The 20770-nt window shown below is 40.6% G+C and overlaps 1 protein-coding gene across 2 annotated transcripts in view; it reads left to right on the top strand.

The window, feature by feature from the left end:
* RYR2 (ryanodine receptor 2) overlaps positions 1-20770 on the top strand; it is a 390793-nt gene that overhangs the window by 132606 nt on the left and 237417 nt on the right. For both annotated transcript variants that reach the window (XM_078383124.1, XM_078383125.1), the window contains exons 8-10: positions 1091-1203; positions 13531-13630; positions 20087-20183. In XM_078383124.1, coding sequence (XP_078239250.1) covers positions 1091-1203; positions 13531-13630; positions 20087-20183 — 310 coding nt within the window. The remainder of the gene's footprint in view (positions 1-1090; positions 1204-13530; positions 13631-20086; positions 20184-20770) is intronic.

Below are 20770 nucleotides of genomic sequence, written 5' to 3'. Positions count from 1 at the left end.
AACTTCAGATGTACAGTATAATTTTTTTCTTACAGAAACGATGCGTCTGTTTTTGTTATTGGAATCTGTCTTATACCACAAATTGATACTGACTTTTACTATATTCTTCCTAATGAAGATTCTCATAGAATTACTGGGTGACATCCTGTTGCGTAGCTACATGAGTATAACTTGACATTCCACACCGACAGCAGCTACAGTAGTGCTACATTGGAAGTGTTATGCACAAAGCTTTTTTGCTGGTGCATTGCATAATGCAATCATATGACTAATTGCATGATCAAATTACACAATTTCCTTTTGCCTTGGTGCAGTTACCAGCAAATGTTTGCGAGCGTAACTTTATGTTATGCCTGCACAAACAGGATTTTGGCCATGGAATTGTCAAACTGGAAGGATCCCTGAGGGTCCTTGAGTTCATTCCTCTGAAGCAGGAGGAAATTTCAAGCAGATTGAGATAATGCATGATTTTAAGCCTACATTTGTTTTGCAGAATAAAAACAGTGTGGCTGTCACTGTGCAAGCTGAACAGCAGCATTTCTGGCAGTATACATCCAATACCCTTGTTTAACACTCAACAGCACTTGCTATTTTTTTATGCATGATCAGTGATTAAATTTGTGTTACGTAGATATCATACTTATACTATTTTGAAATACTGTGGACTACCATCATGTATAGAATACAGACTGCCAAACCTGAAGCACTTTTACAAGAACAATCTATTATTCCATGCCAGTTCCTATTTTTGGAAGCTTTAGAAAGAACCTCTAGGTCACAGGCAAAAATACGTTTAGTATTTTGATGTCAGGTGTTACCTCATCCAGTTTACAGTGACCTGTGTTTTAATGAGTTCCAGAATATCCTGTCATTAGCAGTCCTGCTCAGGGTATGTAGCTTAAAGGTCATGGTTCTTCTTTTGGCCTCTGAGAATCACACCCTGGGTAAGCCACACCTGCGCGGAGCCTCATTGGTCCAAAGCAAAATTAACTGCATTCAACAACTTAAATAGATGGAAAAATAAATGCAATACATTTCATGGAGCTTTCTGTTCTTATATCAATCTTTTCTATAACCTCTGGTAATGTAGGTGAAGCTTGTTGGTGGACTATACATCCAGCTTCCAAACAGCGTTCAGAAGGAGAAAAAGTACGTGTTGGGGATGATCTCATCCTTGTCAGTGTGTCTTCAGAAAGATACTTGGTAAGTGCTGAAGAACGTGTTACATTCACGTTACATTAATAAATCTTGTTACCATAGAAAATAAGGACTGAAATTTTTGATTGAAGTGTGACCTGGATTTTAATGGGAGACAAAATATTTATTGTTTTAGCTTCCTACTGCAGTATATTTGGCAACCCATATTGAAATCACCTGTGATGGAGACTTCCAAGAATATTCATTTAAAAATAATATCCTTGTTCATGGTGTCCATGTATGTACACAAAAGGTGTTTGCACCTGCTCAAACATCATTTCAGGAAGTTAAAGCTCCTCAATAATAAAAATGCCTCTAGCCTATACCACACACACTTTCCTCAGTCCTATTTAGTCTACCATTGCAAAAGTACATGAAGGACTGCTCTGGAGCCTCTGACCACCTACCTTTGGATTTTTTCTTGATAAATCATCTACCCTTTTTCTTCTTTCTTCACTTCTACATTCCTTCTTCCCTTTTTTTCTGTTAAAAAAAGAAAGAGTTAGTTTTAGAGAGGGTTTACTTTTGATCTCCCCTCCCACGGCTTTGACACTCCCTTTTTCTAATGAGTTATGGTGTCTGCCCTAATGAAAAAAATGTGCCATGTGTGGCAAAAATATCCCTCATTCTGATGGGCATGATGCTTGCTTATTTTGTCTAGGAGAGTCTTGTAAACTCTGCAAGAGCTTTATCTTACACTCAAGAATCATCAATACTTTGTGAATAGTCATTTTCTTCAGAGGCCATTGGTGTGATACTGCTGCTTCTTGTCTCCCGAGAAAGGGGGGACTTTGGGGCGCTAGTCGGGTGGCGATGGCCTTTACCTTGTACTTGTTGCTTCAGGCCACACTGCTGTTTCTCAGTGCCATCGCGGTGCTGCATGAGAAGTGCTTCCTCTGCATGATAGGCTGGGGAACAGACCAAGGAATTGGAGGCTTTGGAGAACATCCGGGACATGGTGGTGCTGTGGGTTAAACCGCAAAGCCTGTGGGCTGCAAGGTCATAAGATCAGCAGTTCGAATCCATGAAAGAACCTCTAGGATGGAGTGAGCTCCTGTCGCTTATCCCAGCTCCTGCCAACCTAGCAGTTCAAAAGCATATAAAAATGCGAGTAGATAAATAGGTACTACCTCGGTGGGAACGTAATGGCGTTCTGTGTCTAGTTGCACTAGCCACGCGGCCATGGAAACTGTCTATGGACAAACACTGGCTCTATGGCTTGGATACGGGGATGAGCGCTGCCCCTAGAGTGGACAATTTGTCAAGGGGAAACTTTACCTTTTCCTTCAGTCTCCAAAGACTACGGTAACATGCTCTGAATAGAGAATTTAGAACAGCATCTAGTGTGGCTGAGAAGGCCAATTGGAGTGCACTCACCTCTCCCACCATCCGAAATAGCCCCTGGCATCATGTTCTATGCCAGTCAAGCAAAGACTTATAACTGGTAACTGCTGCTTCCCCTGTTATTTCAATGCTGTATGTGAAGCTGGAGTGTCCTCTCCAGAGCATGAAGCCTGGGTAAGATAATATGGAGGATAGGCTGTTACCCAAGCAGCAAATCCCCCCTCTCCATGTCACTGAAATAGTCCAATGGAAAGGCAAGAGACAATACAACTGGTTCCAGCAACGTCGCAGGAGTTGCCAGAACGGCACGAACTGCCTCCGGGACTCTGGCTCTGGATTTTGCCTCAAGGTTTACTCCCGAAGCCTTTTCCATCACACTACACTTGATCTTAGCCAAAATGCAGAGAAGTCATCATCTGTGGATATAGCCACAAGGCAGTGGAGGTTTGAAATCAGAGTTTTCCTTCTCCTAGATGGGCTGCCTTCCAAGGCTGACGAGCCCCACCTACCTGGCCTGCTCTCTAATAGTGTGAAGATTAGAAACACAGGCTTCCAGCTGCCTAATTGGACTTAACAGTGTCACAATTGTGTTGCTTTTGTTATTTGGTTGAAGATTACCCCTGGCAAAACTGAGAATGTATCGAGAACAAATGGACTGCTGACCAATTTTTTTCATGGGGATCCAAACTACGCCTTTGTTTCAATAAAGAACAATTTCTATCTATTGTATTTGTTAATACTCAGATCTGTTTCATTACACCAGAAAATTGAATCTATATAAAAGTGCTGTACAAATGTGGACATGTGAAACAGTTTTTTTCACTTAATAGCATCAAATATTTGTTACCTGTTACAGCCTATTGTAAAAATTACTTGAAGGTGCTGCTCCTTAAATTCCTGTTGTTCAGGCCTCAGTTTCCTAACAGTACAAAATTGAGGGTTTGCATAAATTTGGATTCTGTTTCACTTACAGTGGATATACCAATAAACAGATGAATGATGTAGATGTCATCATTTGAACACTTGACCCACTACCTTTGTAATAAGTATCACAGAAATCGAAATTTAAGCTGTTGGTGTAAATGAGACTTTTTAAAATACATGGTGATGTTTTGACATTTTAAGGTTAGTTGCTTTGAAAACTGGTTTATGCATTGTGACTTTGAGTTAGCAAGATTTAGAATAATTGGGCCTTAGGATAAAGATAAAACTCCAGAAACTTTGTTGAAAAAGTAGATATCTCATTACAATGTTTTACAGTATTTGTTAAGTTTGTTTGATTTGTAAGTATAAAACAATGTATAACTAACAGTTTATATAAAATGAACTGTGAGTAGTTTATGTCATGTTTTGGTTGATATGTTTTAAATATTGAGGGGAAATAGTGCAACTTGAGAAATATTTTTTAAACAAAAGTAATTGTGCAGTTGAATTTATTGGCAGTTGTATTCTAGTTGTAAATTTGAGATTAAATGGAGTAGTAGTTCTAAACCTACATTGAAATCGATGAAGAAATCGGAGTACTGCAGCCGTAAATGTATAGCAGCCCTCGATATCAAGGCATCAAAGAAAAAGAAACGGCAATTGTCGATATCAATGCTGGCACCTTGGATCCTCAGTTACCAATTTGAGAGCCTACCTCTGTTCCTGTTAACGACATCCAGTATACAGTCTCAGTCTCAGAGGTTGAGTAGCTGAGCCCCTCTGTGCAGAATGTCGCCACTCATCAAGAGCTCTGTTGCCTCAGATCCCATTGCAAGAGCAATCCTTGCCTCCACTGTCCAAGAATGGGCAATAGTTGAGATCAAGATCCCTCTCCCTTACCCAGTTGTCTCCACAACCAAGACACCATGACAGTGACATCAACAGGCACATATGGATTGGATGAATAAGTACACTCTGGATTTCCGTGCTGTGAGTGTTTGGAGAATAAACACATGGAAACACTCCGGCCGGATGGCACATGCAAGCTTGTTTAGAATATGCTGCTAGTTTTTCTGGACTTTCCTTTGGAGCTTCTCCCATCTCTCCTTCCCTCTTTCAATTTCTCTTTAACTCACATTGTGCTTGTTTTGGCTTTGGCCCACTAATTAGTTTATCAGCAGATGTCATGTGAAATGAAACAGTGAAAAAGTTTGTACTTGGCACTGCTGTACATAATCATATTAGAAGGTGTCTTCTTGCTTGTAGAATAACTGGCTATCATCACAACTAAAAGAGCCTTTCTTTGCCTGACATGAAACATGATATACCTTTTAACCTTGCTTCACTGAAGCTGGAAGTTACCAACAGTGAATTTAACTGTTGAGAAGGGAGCATGTTTAGCACCTGCTGGCAAAATACCTGTTTTATTTGTCCTTGATTTTGCATTGATCTAGTGGGCATGAGGCCAGTGGTGATTAACACATTGCACTTTTATAGTAAATAAGAATACAGTATGTTTATAGAGTGGAGGAAATTATACTTAGCTGTCATCTCTAAGCCTTTTATATGATAATACTTTTGATGGAGATGGAGGGAAGGGCATGTATATGTTGGATTTGAATAATAAAGTCATTTATTGTGAAATCATAGAATAATTGAGTTGGTAGGGGTGTATAAGGTCATTGAGTCCAACCCCCTGCTCAGTGCCAGAATCGAAATCAAAGTAGATCTGAAAAAATGGTTGTCCAATTTTCTCTTGAATGCCTCCAGTGCTGGACTGCTCACCAGCCCCCAAGGTAATTGGTTCCATTATTGTACTGCTCTAATAGTTAAGATGTTTTCCCTGATGTTAAGCCTAAATCTAGCTTTCTGTAGCTTGAACCATTATTACGTGTCCTGCACTCTGGGTTGATTGAGGACAGATTCTGCTCCTCCTCTGTATGACAGCCTTTCAAGCGTTTGAAAAGTACTATCATATCTCCCCTCATTCTTCTTTTCTCAAAGCTAAACTTACCTAGTTGTTTCAGACATTCCCCATAGAGCTTGGTTTCCATTACCCTGATCATTCTTGTTGTTTCTCTGAGCATGTTCCAGTTTATCAGCATCCTTCTTAAAGAGTGGTGTCCAGAACCGGACTCTGTGACTCAGAGCACTGTAGACTTATATTCAGCTTGTGATCTACAATAATTCCAAGATTCTTCTCACTTCTAGTATTACTGAGCCAAGTATCTCATTCTTATAATTTTGCATTTGGTCCCCCCCCTCATGTAGAACTTTGCATTTATCCCAGTTAAATTTCATTCTGTTGTACCTAAACCTATCAATATATTTTTGAATATTGTTTCTGTCTTTCAGGGTATTAGCTATTCTACCCAATTTTGTGTCATCTGCAGATCTGATAGCATTCCCTACACCCCCTTATCCAAATTGTTAATAAAAATATTGAAGAGCACTGGGCTCAAGACTGAGCCCTGGGGGTACCCCACTTGTTTCCTCCTCTCGGTTTGAGAAGGAGCCATTAATCATCACCCTCTGAATATGATTCTATAGTCCACTGTGCATTTACCTGACAGTTGTCTTATCCAGTCCACACCTAGTTAGCTTGCTAATAAGAATATCATGGGGCACTTTGCCCAAGGCTTTGCTAAAGTCAAAGTATATGATGTCTATAGCATTCCCACCATCTACCAGGGAGGTTAGCCTATCAAAAAATGAAATAAGATTAGTCTGACAGGATTTGTTCTTGGCAAATCCATGTTGGCTTCTACTTATTACTGCATTGCTTTAAAATCTGAATTTTCTCTGGGATTGATGACTTGTCTGTAGTTTCCAGATTCTTCCTTATTTTCCCTTTTCACTTCACCCATCCTCCATGATTTCAATGAAATAATAGACAGTGATTGTGGTGGAATCCCCATGTCACTCCTGTCCATCATATGGAGCTCATGTACAGGAGTCTATGGGAGGACAGGAAGGCGGAGTTCGAGTGACAGACCGCTAGAGAGAAAGGGGGAGTGAGCTTGAAGGGGGAGAGGGAGGAGATTGAATTGAGAGAGTTAAGACAGAGCTTGGAAAGTTGAAGTGTTAAAGAGAATAGGAAAGAGTTAGAAGGAATAGTGAATAGATAGATAGTCAAAGAGTATTGTTGAAGTGGTTATTGTGAATAAGTATATGCAAGCAAACGTGTAATCAGATCCAAGTACTTTAATGAGAAATGTTAAACAGTAATAATAGAACATCTGTGATTTACATCTGTGATTTACCAACTAAAAGATCAATAAACCTGTTGTATTGGCAGCACGCATCTGAGATACATATATTGGGTATAGTGTGGACTAGATCCACTGGTGGCAGCGTAAAAAGAGGAAATGCATCCAGACGGTGGACCCGAATGTTTGGGGAGAACAAGCAAGGGACACTGAGTGGACGTGACAGTGATTCTGAGAGTTCTTCAGCCATTTGTTTCAATAGTCTTGGGTGCAGTACATCAGGCCCTGGAGATCTGAATTTATTCAAAGTAATAAGGTACTCTTTGACTTTTTGTGTATCAATCTTTATCTGCAATCCTGGCCTTTCGTACTTCACATTTGCCTGGAGTATCATAGACTTTGGGGGGAAAACGTTGCTGTTTAATATGTATATGAGGCCACCAGGGGAGGTCATTGGGAGATTCAAAGTGGTGTGTCACCAATATGCTGATGACACGCAGCTCTATCTCTTCTTCCACCCATCTGCAGTAGATGCCATCCTGTGCCTTGAGCACTGCCTGGATGCAGTATTGGAGTGGATGTGGGCCAACAGATAGAGGCTGAACCTAGACAAGATGGAGGTCTTTTGGGTGGGTGCCCTGCCTGTCTGCAGATTGGGTGTGTGACGTACACCCCGTGTCCTTGGTTTATTTTCTTTAATCCCAAATCCACCCTCTGGATGCGTTTCCTCACATCACGCTGCCATCAGTTATTATTCCCTCAATACCAAATACCGTATTTTTCGCTCCATAAGACGCACCGGACGTTAAGACGCACTTAATTTTTAAATACTGAAAATTAAAATAAAATAAAAATATATAAACAGAGCAAGTCCCACACTGGGACTGCCAAAAAAAATAACCAAAAAACAAAGCAACATAGAAACATGCATCCCATCCCAAATCTACCCTCCAAAACCCACCCAGAACATTTTTTAAAAAGTAAAAATTAAAATTATTTAATTTATTTAATATTTAAAAATTAAATACCAAAAAATGAAGTAAAAATAAATAAACAGAACAAGTCCCATGCTGGGACTGCAAAAAAATCACCAAAACACAAAGCAACATAGAAACATACCCCCAGCCCAAATCTACCCTCCAAAACCCACCCAGAACATTTTTAAAAAAGTAAAAAGCAGCAACTAATGTTTAAATACCAAAAAATAAAGTAAAAATAAATAAACAGAGCAGGTCCCATGCTGGGACTGCAAAAAAATCACCAAAACACAAAGCAACATAGAAACATACCCCCAGCCCAAATCTACCCTCCAAAACCCACCCAGAACATTTTTAAAAAAGTAAAAAGCAGCAACTAATGTTTAAATACCAAAAAATAAAGTAAAAATAAATAAACAGAGCAGGTCCCATGCTGGGACTGCAAAAAAATCACCAAAACACAAATCAACATAGAAACATACTCCCAGCCCAAATCTACCCTCCAATTCTCACGCAGAACATTTTTAAAAAAGTAAAAAGCAGCAACTAATTTTTAAATACCAAAAAATAAAGTAAAAATAAATAAACAGAGCAGGTCCCATGCTGGGACTGCAAAAAAATCACCAAAACACAAATCAACATAGAAACATACTCCCAGCCCAAATCTACCCTCCAATTCCCACGCAGAACATTTTTTTAAAAAGTAAAAAGCAGCAACTAATTTTTAAATACCAAAAAATAAAGTAAAAATAAATAAACAGAGCAAGTCCCATGCTGGGACTGCAAAAAAATCACCAAAACACAAAGCAGCATAGAAACATACTCCCAGCCCAAATCTACCCTCCAATTCCCACGCAGAACATTTTTTAAAAAAGTAAAAAGCAGCAACTAATTTTTAAATACCAAAAAATAAAGTAAAAATAAATAAACAGAGCAAGTCCCATGCTGGGACTGCAAAAAAATCACCAAAACACAAAGCAACATAGAAACATACTCCCAGCCCAAATCTACCCTCCAATTCCCACGCAGAACATTTTTTAAAAAGTAAAAAGCAGCACCTTACCAGTCAAAAGCCTCCTGGAGGTCCTCAGAAGCCAGCAATGGTGGTGGTGGGGGACTCCCCATGGGGCCTGCTGAGGCCTCCGGAGGCCTGGGAAGCCAGCAAAGGTGGCGGGGGGGAGGCACCAACGGGGCCTGCTGAGGCCTCCGGAGGCCTGGGAAACCAGCTAAGGTGGCGGGGGGAGGCACCCACGGGGCCTGCTGAGGCCTCCGGAGGCCTGGGAAGCCAGCGATGGTGGCTGGGAGAGGCCCCCACGGGGCCTGCTGAGTCCTCCGGAGGCCTGGGAAGCAAGCGATGGTGGCTGGGAGAGGCCCCCATGGGGCCTGCTGAGGCCTCCGGAGGCCTGGGAAGCCAGCGAAGGTGGCGGGGGGAGGCACCCACGGGGCCTGCTGAGGCCTCCGGAGGCCTGGGAAGCAAGCGATGGTGGCTGGGAGAGGCCCCCATGGGGCCTGCTGAGGCCTCCGGAGGCCTGGGAAGCCAGCGAAGGTGGCGGGGGGAGGCACCCACGGGGCCTGCTGAGGCCTCCGGAGGCCTGGGAAACCAGCTAAGGTGGCGGGGGGGAGGCACCCACGGGGCCTGCTGAGGCCTCCGGAGGCCTGGGAAGCCAGCAATGGTGGCTGGGAGAGGCCCCCATGGGGCCTGCTGAGGCCTCCGGAGGCCTGGGAAGCCAGCGAAGGTGGCGGGGGGAGGCACCCACGGGGCTTGCTGAGGCCTCCGGAGGCCTGGGAAACCAGCTAAGGTGGCGGGGGGGAGGCACCCACGGGGCCTGCTGAGGCCTCCGGAGGCCTGGGAAGCCAGCAATGGTGGCTGGGAGAGGCCCCCACGGGGCCTGCTGAGGCCTCCGGAGGCCTGGGAAGCCAGCGAAGGTGGCGGGGGGAGGCACCCACGGGGCCTGCTGAGGCCTCCAGAGGCCTGGGAAGCAAGCGATGGTGGCTGGGAGAGGCCCCCATGGGGCCTGCTGAGGCCTCCGGAGGCCTGGGAAACCAGCAAAGGTGGCGGGGGGGAGGCACCCACGGGGCCTGCTGAGGCCTCCGGAGGCCTGGGAAGCCAGCAATGGTGGCGGGGGAGGCCCCCACGGGGCCTGCTGAGGCCTCCGGAGGCCTGGGAAGCCACCGATGGTGGCATGGAGGGGACAGTATTTGCTCCATAAGACGCATGCACTTTTCCCCCCAGTTTTTTTGGGAGAAAAAGTGCGTCTTATGGTGCAAAAAATACGGTAGATCTTAGACACGTGCTGCCAATTCAACAGATTTATTGATTTTATAGATGTCATGCAAATCACAGGAGTAAATCACAGATGTTTACAATTATTCATTAATTATCGTTTGCTTTTACATTGGCTTGTATGTGTATTTCTTCACTGGTACAATATTCTCTGACTGTCTATTTATTCTCTATGCATTTGAACTCTTTCCTATTATTTCTAGCATTCCAACTTTTTAATCTCTGTTGTAACTTTCTCAATTCAATCTCCTAACTCTCTCTCCTCAATTCTCTATCTCCAAAACCTCTCTTTTCTCCAACTCCCCTCTCTAACGGTCTAACTAACTGTCTAACTATCCTTTTTGTTCTGCCCCTCCTGTCCTTTCATAGGCTCCTGCCCTTCACATGATGGACAGGCATGATGTGGGGGTTATGCCACAGGGTGCCTTCCTCTCTTTGGGGTGGTGATAGTCTCTCCACTAAAGATGAGGTTCATAATTTGGGCATACTTCTGGACCCAATGCTATCAATGGAGTCTCAGATAGTGTCTGTGGTCCGCTTCACCTATTTCCATCTGAGATGGATTGCTCACCTGTGTCCCTATCTTAAGACCAGGTCTCTCACCATGTTGGTCCATGCACTGGTTATCTCAGGGTTAGACTACTGCAACACTCTCTGTGTGGGGCTACCTATGAGACTCTCATGGAAACTTCAACAGGTCTAGAACACGGCGGCCAGACTATTGAGTAAATATCAACATATCACTCAATTTCTGACCACCTTACCCTGGTTACCTGTCTGTTTCTGTGCCAGCTTCAAGGTGGTGGTTTTAACTTATAAAGCCCTAAATGGTTTGAGACCTCACTACCTGGCAGAATGCCTACTTCCAACAAGATCTGCCCATCATACAAAAACATCCAAAGTAGGCCAGCTAAGGATGCTAACCCTGAGAGAAACCCGGAGGGAGAAGACAAGAAACCAGGCTTTCTTGGTGGTTTCTCCTCAGCTGTGGAATTAGCTCTACCTGTAATTCGCTTGGTCTCTTTGCTGACAGTATTTAAAAAGTCACTAAAAACCTGGTTATTTAGGCAGGCATTAAAAACACCATAACCTGCAAGCTCTGCTGAATCTAATTAACGTGTCTGTATATTGTCCGCTGTATTAAATGTTTTAATTTTTTTTATATTTTAAAATGGTTTATTGTAATGTATTTTTATGTTTTGAGTTTATTGCTTGTTTGTATTTTATTATTTCTAATTTTTGTGATATTTATATGTTGTACATTGCCCAGAGTGGTCTCGTCCAGATGGGTGGAATGCATGCATGCATGCATGCATGCATGCATGCATGCATACATACATACATACATACATACATACATACATACACACACACACACGCACACACATACATGAAAACTGAAGTAAAAATTGAGCACTTTTGCTTCTTATTAGTCACCTGTTGCCATTTTCCATCCCACTGAGTAGGTTAATCACTCTTTTCTCTGTCTTATGCTACGCGTGTACCTCAAGATTGCTTTTTTGTTAGTTTTAATATAGCTCCTATTAACTTCAGCTCATTCTTGGCTTTTTGCCTTGCTAATGCCATCACTGTAACTCTTTACTACCTGTCTGTACTCCTCCGTTGTGGCCTAGCTTTACTTCCATTTCCTACATGTGTCCCTTTTTTGTCTTCGGGTCCTCTCTGAGCTTTTTGTGAAGCCACATTGGTTTTCTTTGCTACCCTCCACCATTTTTTCTTGTTGGAATTGTTGTAGTCCTGCCTTTAGAATTTATTTTTCAGAAATGCTTGCTCATCTTGAATTTCTTTTCTTGTTAGGATCTTCTGCGATGGGACTATACTCATCCTTCTTCTGATTTTATTAAAATTGGCTTTTTTAAAATCCAGTGTACACTTGTACACAAAGCAACCAGAGTAAATTACTAGGATGGAGAGAGGGATGTGGCTCCAAGGTGAAATGGATTAAACCCACTTTGAACAGTATAGCCCACATTCATGAGGCATGGTCTTAAGACAGTCATATGACCCTAATACATTCACCCTCTTTTCTTCATTTCTGTATCCCACCAGCCAGATGATTTGTAAGAATGAGTGAATAGGCTAACAATTGAGGTGATAGAGAAAACATAACTGAACTGTTGGATAACTCACTGGTTTTGGTCTCTGGCTCTGGAGTCAGAGGTTGGGAGTTTGGTTCTCCACTGTGTCTCCTTGACAGGCCGGACTCGGTGATCTGTAGGGTCCCTTCCAACTCTGCAGTCCAAAGATGAATAATAATAATAATAATAATAATAATAATAATAATAATAATAATAATAATAATAATAATAATAATAATAATAATAATCATCATCATCATCATCATCATCATCATCATCATCATCATCATCATCATCATCATCATCATCATCAATGTCTACATATCTGCACAACACATTTGGAACCAAGCTGCAAAACGCCACAGCCCAGAGTGGCCACACAATTGGTGAGTGCCCCAGGAAAGACAAAAACCATGTCAACCACAAGACAACAATCTGCTTTTCATGGAAGAGTTCCTTCCCATCCTTTGAAGATGACTAGGACATGTCTTGGTTACCTAGAAGCAAAAAATGATTGGAGGATGGACTGCACTGCCTGTTAATGAGCGGCAGGGCGAGGAGACCTGTTAGACTGAATTTGTTTAAGGGAAGAAAAATTCTCCAACAATTTCTTACAGTCTGGGCTGATAATTTTCAATAGTTTATTAGAACTTTTTTCTTTTTTTGCAGAATGGGAACTGTATAGGCAGACTGGCCATCATTTTGTTTCCTCCACAATGTCTTGTATGTGACATCATTTCTGGGGCATTGTAGCGATGGTGGTGGGAAGGGAGCCCCTCCAAAATGGGGTATAAAATTGGGAAATAATTCTACAAAGTAGCCTTGTGTTTCTGGTAGTTGCCACTGATTGCAGCACAAGGCACAGAAACACTTCTGCTACCTCATAGGTGACACAGGCATATGAATTCTGAACCTCATTCATGAGAATTTCTTCAGTACCTCTCCTTCACTGAAATTCTTTTTTGAAAGTAATTTATTTTCAGCACACTGTGTGTGAGCGATTTAAATTGTCATGGGTGAGAATTTTAGCACAGATCTATTTTAGAGCACCTTTCAAGGAACTAGAGATCCACTGTGTAACTACTGATGTACTGGTTCTGCTTTTTCTTTTTTTTAATTACAGTCGGTGACAATTCTGTACTCTTATAGCAGGCTCAAGAGTTTGAGAGACTTTTGCTGAATTATTCAGAACAGAATGAACTTGTTTGGAATTAATTCTGTGTTGCTTATTTGTCTGTGTTGATTTTTTTTTAAACTGCTGGTTCTGTTCAGGGCCATGGCTCCCAAGTCAGTTACTATGTATTTTAATACTAAATACTTAACTAAGGCGTGAGAAACATGAATGGTGGATAGATCTTAAACCGATCATTTGAACAGTAGAATTCATGTGTTTGTTAAGACTACAACAGGGTGACTAAAAGTAAATTCAGGATGCATATTTTATGTTCTTGTTCTATAACAATGTGCTTTCTCTGTTTTTTTTCTGATGGTTGCAGCACTTATCATATGGCAATGGCAGCTTGCGTGTTGATGCAGCCTTCCAGCAAACACTCTGGAGTGTTGCCCCAATCAGTTCAGGAAGTGAAGTAGCTCAAGGTAATACTAATAAAATAATAATAATAATACTGTTGGATAGCTATTTATTATTTATTTATATTTAATTTATATGCCGCCCACTCTACCCAGAGGTCTCTGGGCGGCTTACAATAATTAAAATTCAATACAATAAAAATAAAATGATTAAAATACAATTAAAATACAATTATTTCCCTCTTATCATCACTGCTATTAATAAGAGCTTTAGCTAGCAGATAATTATGCTGTTGAAGAAATATATTCAGGACTTAATGTTATTCTACTAATGTCGAAGAGGAAAATGAGACAGATGGTGATGACACGTGATCAAATTGGCCTTTCTCAGAGATTTTTGGAGCTGATTTTCTAATATACAATGTAAGAAAGAAAGAGAGTGAAAAACAGGGGGCTATTTTGCCTTTTTAATTTTCTGATGTATTTTTTGTCATCCACTCTCAAAACATTCAGTTCTTGTCCTCAGTGCCTACTTTTTTACATGATGTGAGAGTCCTGGGTTGCTGATTATTGATGCGGTCGTCTATCTGATTTAATGTGTGTGAAAATATGTCAGGCAACCATGAATTCTTGATTCCAGTTAAGGAGTTAAATGGATATTTAATAAATATTGGAGTTAAGTATATCAAATCCTGTATTTGGTTAACTACGATTAAGACAGTCTTCTATCTTTTATGTCAGTTTGTAGTACGAAGCTTCACTTCTTTGTGTTAACAAATAACACCTATATACTTAGCATGCCTTTGTAATAATACAATGTCTTCCTGTAAGTCTCACAAATTTCTGTTTTATTTAATGGTTGCTTAAATTAATGTACCTTCTCCATAGTACAAGTGAATATGTATTAATGAAGCCATGTGTTTTTATTGCATTGGCCTGTAGGGTACATTTTCATGCATATTCTGGAAGTGAAAGTGTTTTGAGTCTACTACAAAAGGTTAATTTAGTAATCTATAAATTGTATATTTCAGACAATTTGGCCCAAAGGTTTGAAATATTCTGTGGAATTGTGGTAAAGAAGAATTAAATCAATTGGGAAGAATTATACCTTAATTATCTTTTTTTAAAAAATTGACAAATTTGGAAAGTACAGTGGTGCCTCGCTTGACGAGGATAATCCGTTCCAGCAAAATTGCTGTAGAACAAAATCCTCGTCAAGCAAAGTGAAAAAGCCATTGAAATGCATTGAAAACTCGTTCAGTGCATTCCAATGGGCGAAATACCTCAGCGTCCAGTGAACATCCTCCATAGGGCGGCCATTTTCCAGTGCCTGTCTTGTGAAAAAGGCTTCCTAAATACGGCGGGGAGCCATTTTAAACAGTGGGTGGCCATTTTGAAACCCAACAATCAGCTGTTTTCTGATCGTCATAAAGCGAAAAATTGGTTCCCGAAGCAGGGAACTGATCATCGTAAAGTGAATTTTCCCTATCTAAACATCGTTTTGCGGTTGCAAAAAACACATCGTTAAGCAATTTCCTCATCTAATGAGGTAATCGTCAAGTGCGGCACCACTGTAAATTTAGTCCAGGTCTATCCCCCATGTAGGGCAGTATATAATACATCAGGGTCTACTAGTTAATATCAGGCTGTGGGAAAAAGAAGAAATGACAATAGTAGGAAAGCTTCATAAGAACTGCGTAGTGAACACATATTCTCAGAGCCCTGTCCCACTAATGAAATAAATCAGGAGAGGGATAGTTGTTTTTGAAATAAGTTTAAAGTTACATGGCATTCCTGTGACTTTTGTGTCAGTGTGTGCATTCTCACTGACAAAGTCAAGGTGAAAGAGAGATGCATGGGCTGAAACTGGCGTCCTCTTCCTCCTCCTCTTTCTGCTCTTGCTGTGCTGGTGGCTGCCTGTCCTGTGTCCCAGCGGGCTCTGCATCCTCTGCATGCAAGACCAGCCAGCCTGCCCCTTCCTCAATAGCTCAAACAAGAGGCTGGATGCTGGGAAAAAGCCAACTTTAAGCAGCAGTTTCTTGCAGTGTCCTGCTTGCAGGTCAACTGACTGGGGCTTTGAAAAGACAAATGCATTTATTTATTTATTTATTTATTTATTTATTTATTTATTTATTTATTTATTTTAGTTATTGCTGTCTGGTACAGCACTGTATCAGATAGCAGGAATTTAAAAAATAACACAGACTGCAGGTGTTCACATATGTGGAATCAATTTCAATGAAACAATTCCACATCTGCCTTAAAATAAAAAGCCCTTTGGTGCAGGTAGAAAAACATGCTCCCACTCAAAAGAACACTATCCTTTGTCACAGTACTCTCTGTGTGCAAACACCTCATGTGTTCACCAAAATTTAAATTGATTTTTTTAAAAAGCAAAACCTGATTCAACAGTAATTATTATTGTCATTGGTGACTGGGCTCTGAGATGCAACCCGATCATCAAATATCTTTGTTTTTGATATCTGCAGGTACATCATATGGTTAACCATTTACTCTGGAAATACAGTTTGTTGGAGACAACAAAGAATTTGAAAAAAAAGTTTTAGAAATGCATGTTTTCTATTGAGAATCTTATGTAAACTGTTATGGAAACGAGAAGAAACCTTTAATAAATTTCAGACTAAATAGGAATTTGACTTTTTGAATGTATAGGTAATTATAAATGGGTTTGTGAATATAGACCTTCCATCACATTAGCCAAAATTCTCTTGCATAGTTACACGAGTGGAAAGGAATTGGTGATACTGGTGGTAAGCGTCTCAATGAGCCTGATTTTGGAAACTGTGGCTAATTTAAAGGAAGTGTTATTGCAGGTTGCAGTGTAGATGGTATTTGACTCCACAGATATTTCAGATAATCATTGGAGATGCAGTGTAGTGGGTGCAGATGTTTACCATATATTCTAGTCTTGTCAGTTAATAAGAAAATCTTGGGTTTTTATTTTGGTAAAAATTGGAAACATTAAGGGTTACATTTTACCAGGTGATCCATTAATAATACTGTTTTGTTATGTAAAAAAGTAGTAACAGATATGGAATTAGAAGTACATTTATTAATAGCAGCATGAATGTGCATTACTAATAATTGGGAAAAAAACTTTCTGACTGACAAAGACAGAGTGGAAACATCACCTGAACAATTGAAATTTGGGAATGCAAACAACAAGAAAACCATTTTGTAGAAAATTCAAAAATAGGCAATACCTTTATAAACCACTAAAAAAAACATCATGCAATAAACAAGCTTTCGTGGATCAAAACACCACTTCATTAGGTTTGTACCAGTGTGAAGAACTTAAAGTCCAAAGCTTAAAGTCCAAAAGTACATGGCAAGATGCAGTTTATGTCTCATTTCAGTTGGGCTTCAGGCCTGGTTATGGGACAGAGACAGCTTTGGTCACCTTGGTAGGTGACCAGTGAGAAGAACCAGATAGGGGATCTGTGTCCCTGTTAGTTTTGCTGGACCTCCCAGTGGCTTTTGATGGTATCAGCCACAGTATCCTCCTGACCTGTCTCTCTGGAATGAGACTTGGGGGCACTGTTTTATGGTGGCTCCAGGACTTCTTGGAGGAGAGAATTTAGAAGATGTTGCTGGGCGACTCCTGTTCAAAACCCCGGCTGCTGACCTGTGGAGGCCCTCAGGGTTATGTTTTGTCTCCTATGTTATTTAAAATCTATATGAAGCCACTGGGAGAGATTATTCAAAATTTTGGGATTTGGTGTCACCAGTATGCAGATGACACCCAACTCTACCTCTCATTGACACCTAAATCTGAGAAATCTACTTTGGCTCTAGATCACTGTTTGGTCTCAGTAATAGACTGGATGAGGGTGAATAAATTGAAACTTAATCCAGACAAAATACAGGTGTTCCTGATCAGTCAAAAGGCAGATCAAGGAATAGGGGTGCAGTTGGTACTGGATGGGACTACAGTCCTATTGAACAAACAGGTGTGTAGCTTGGGGGTGCTCCTTGATTCATCCCTGAGACTGGACGCTCAGGTCTTGGCGGTGGCCAGGAATGTATTTGCACTATTAAAACTACTGTGATAGTTATGTCCATTTTTCTGATCTGGCTATTGTTACACATGCCCTAGTTACTTCCCAGCTGGATTATTGTAATGTGTTCTATCTTCAATGGTTCAAAATGCAGCAGCCAGATTGCTGACAAAGGCTGGTTACAGGGATCACATCCCCCCCCGCCCATTACAGCAGCTCCACTGGCTGCCACTGCCAATCAGTTACTGGGCACAATTTAAAGAGCTGGTTTTAACTTATAAAGCCCTTATTGATCTGGGTCCAAGCTATCTCAAAGACTGTATCTCCCATTATGAGCTATCTCGGGTATTAAGATATGTCAAGGAAATGGCAGAGTGCATAGTTTCTCCAGTTCTAGTGGAACAAAGACTCAGATAACAAAGTTCCTATCACCAAAGTCTATTTAGAAATATACAAATACAAATAAACAAACCAGCAGCATCCCTGTGTCTGAGTAAATGAGCTCTCAGAGCAGTTGAGTTCAGTATAGCATAGGCTCTCAAACTGAACCAAATTGTACATGTATCCATACAAACCTATATTCATAATAGCCAACGGCAAATGACATTACATTGGCTTCTTGTATCATCTGCTTAAACAGCATGACTCTTCACTTTTTCCTCATTAATTGCACCTGCTGTGCTTCACCTTTACCACACATCTATTTTTCTTAATAAATTCTAGCTGCATCACAATAGCAAAACTCTAACAAGCTATCTCAAAGACTGTATCTCCCATTATGAGTTTCTTGGGTGTTAAGATAGTCAAGAGAGCTCTTTCTCTTAGTGCCACCACCTTCACAGGTGCATCTGATGGGGACACCAGAGAGCGCATTCTTCCTTGCCACACCCAGACTTTGGAACTCTCTCCCACAGGAGGCCAGACTGGCCCCATCTTTGTTTTTCTTCTGCAAGCAGGCAAAGACCTTTCTCTTCAGACAAGCCTTCCCTCAGTAACCAACTACTGTGTGTGGTTTTTAGATAAGACTGTTATACATTATTGCTTTGACTGGATTTTTAGTACTACCTATGTTTTCCATTTTTGTGTTTTCCATTTCTCAGAGTGACAATTGATCTTTGTTTTCATATTGTCTGTTAATGTTGTAAGATGCCTCCTTATTCATAGTTTTAAATATTGTCTTTTAATGATGTTAACTACTGATGTATACTCATTGTTTTCAACTTTAAATATTGTCTTTCATTGTTTGTAAGCTGCCTTGAATCCTTTTCAAGGAGAGAGGCAGAGTAGAAATATTTTAAATAAGAAATAAATACATACATACCACTAGTCCATATCAAATTGAAATAAAAGGCAACAGATATTACTAATACATTTTGTCTAATCATATTTGAGATGGGTGGAGGAATATAAGTCTTATATGAATGAGGCTTCATACATGTACTGGACTGTATAGTTTTACTATTGCCTCTAATACTGTTTTGTGAGACAGATAGTAATTGCATGGGGGATGAGGAATATCCTGTCCTCTTTGTTACAATCTGTAGAACAATCTTTGAAACACTGATGAATGTTTCACCATCAGAATGCTGATCACCAACAGAATGCTGTCCTGATAATTGACATTTACCTAAATAAATAAATGATATGTTGCATTGGTTTGTTAGGCATTTTTCATGCATCTTCTGGAAGACTGTGCTTACTATAGACAGCTAATTTATAAAATCTTCTGCAATTTAAGCACTTGAGATTGTTGACTTCAAAGGGTTATGATACCAATTGCAGTCACTTGTGTTGAATAACAAGTACTTACCCTTCCCCCTCCCGGCAAGAATTTTGGGTCTCAAAATGCAGATTGTGCTGCTCTGGAGGCCCTTGGTGTCACAGTTTGCATTTTGGGAGCCAGGTTCTTTTCTGTGTGCGTGTGTGCGTGTGCGTGCGCATGCATGCATGTGCGTGTGTGTGTGTGTGTGCACGTGTGCATGTGTGTGTATGTGTGTGTTTTAAAGCTTGGGTGGTCTGGAGACATTTAGGAGTCTGCATGGTCATGCTCAACCAGCCACATGTACATTTGTTTATCTTGACTAACTTCATCTAGTAAGAATGGAATATTCTGCTGAGTTCAGGTAATCGTAAATTCTGTTTTGAGAGATGGGGTGGTCCCTCTTTCTGGTAGGCAGTGATCAAGCCATTCCTGCAGAAATCCAATTTTGGCCAAAAATATGAAAGCAAGTGTGAATCAGTTGCTGTCATCTCCTTTCTACATAGTTCATATGTGTGACTAAATGGCTATGGATGAACTCCAGACTTCCTTGCCTTGAACTCCATATCAAGTTCACTTCAGTTACAAGCTCAGTTTTATTGCAGACAGTGCCTTTGTTTTGTTAACACAGTTGTTTCTCTGAATCCTAACTTACCATCCAAAGTGTCCCCAGCAGATACCTCTGGATACTGAGTTTGGATTTATCCCAAAACATTCACTGCTTACCATTTCTCTTTACTATAGGTTATCTGATAGGAGGTGATGTGTTGAGATTATTACATGGTCACATGGATGAATGCCTGACTGTTCCTTCAGGAGAACATGGAGAAGAGCAGAGAAGGTAAACATTTTCAAGAAACAAATGTTGAGACAGTTAATTTAGTTAGACAAATTACATGTCAAAAATGTTTTGTCATTGGGGTGATTTTGACCATGAATTTCACAAGAATCAGCAAAATTGACAGTAATGGCTTGGTGTAATATTAAGGAACTTAAACCTGTTTACCTAGGAAAACATCTATCTTTGTAGTTTGTATGGATTTATGCCAGTGAGAGTTACAAGAGTAGTATAGCACATCTGTAAGTTTTTGGGGACCTGGTTTGCCAAATGCTGACTGTACATGTTTAGTTGTGTTTTACATTCGAAGAACTTGGAGATTGGGTGGGGATTCAGAACAGAGCTGAGCACTATTAAGACAAATCTGTATTTTAAACAGATAATTATAAACACAGGCAGTATGTTTCCTGATGAATATTTTCCCACTCAGTCAGGTACAAGTTAAGATCAGTATTTTCAGATCATTCCTTTAGTTCCTTTTCAGCTCCAGCATGGAAGATTTATTAAGAAAGAAAGTGAATAGGATACAGCAGTTTGAATCATGGAGATGGCAGAAAACTGTGGTTGTCAGGATTTCCTGAAGTGGATAT

The sequence above is a fragment of the Pogona vitticeps genome, chromosome 1, assembly GCF_051106095.1.
Source record: "Pogona vitticeps strain Pit_001003342236 chromosome 1, PviZW2.1, whole genome shotgun sequence".
NCBI classification, from domain to species: Eukaryota; Metazoa; Chordata; class Lepidosauria; order Squamata; family Agamidae; genus Pogona; species Pogona vitticeps.
This window is presented reverse-complemented; position numbering and strand designations above follow the sequence as displayed.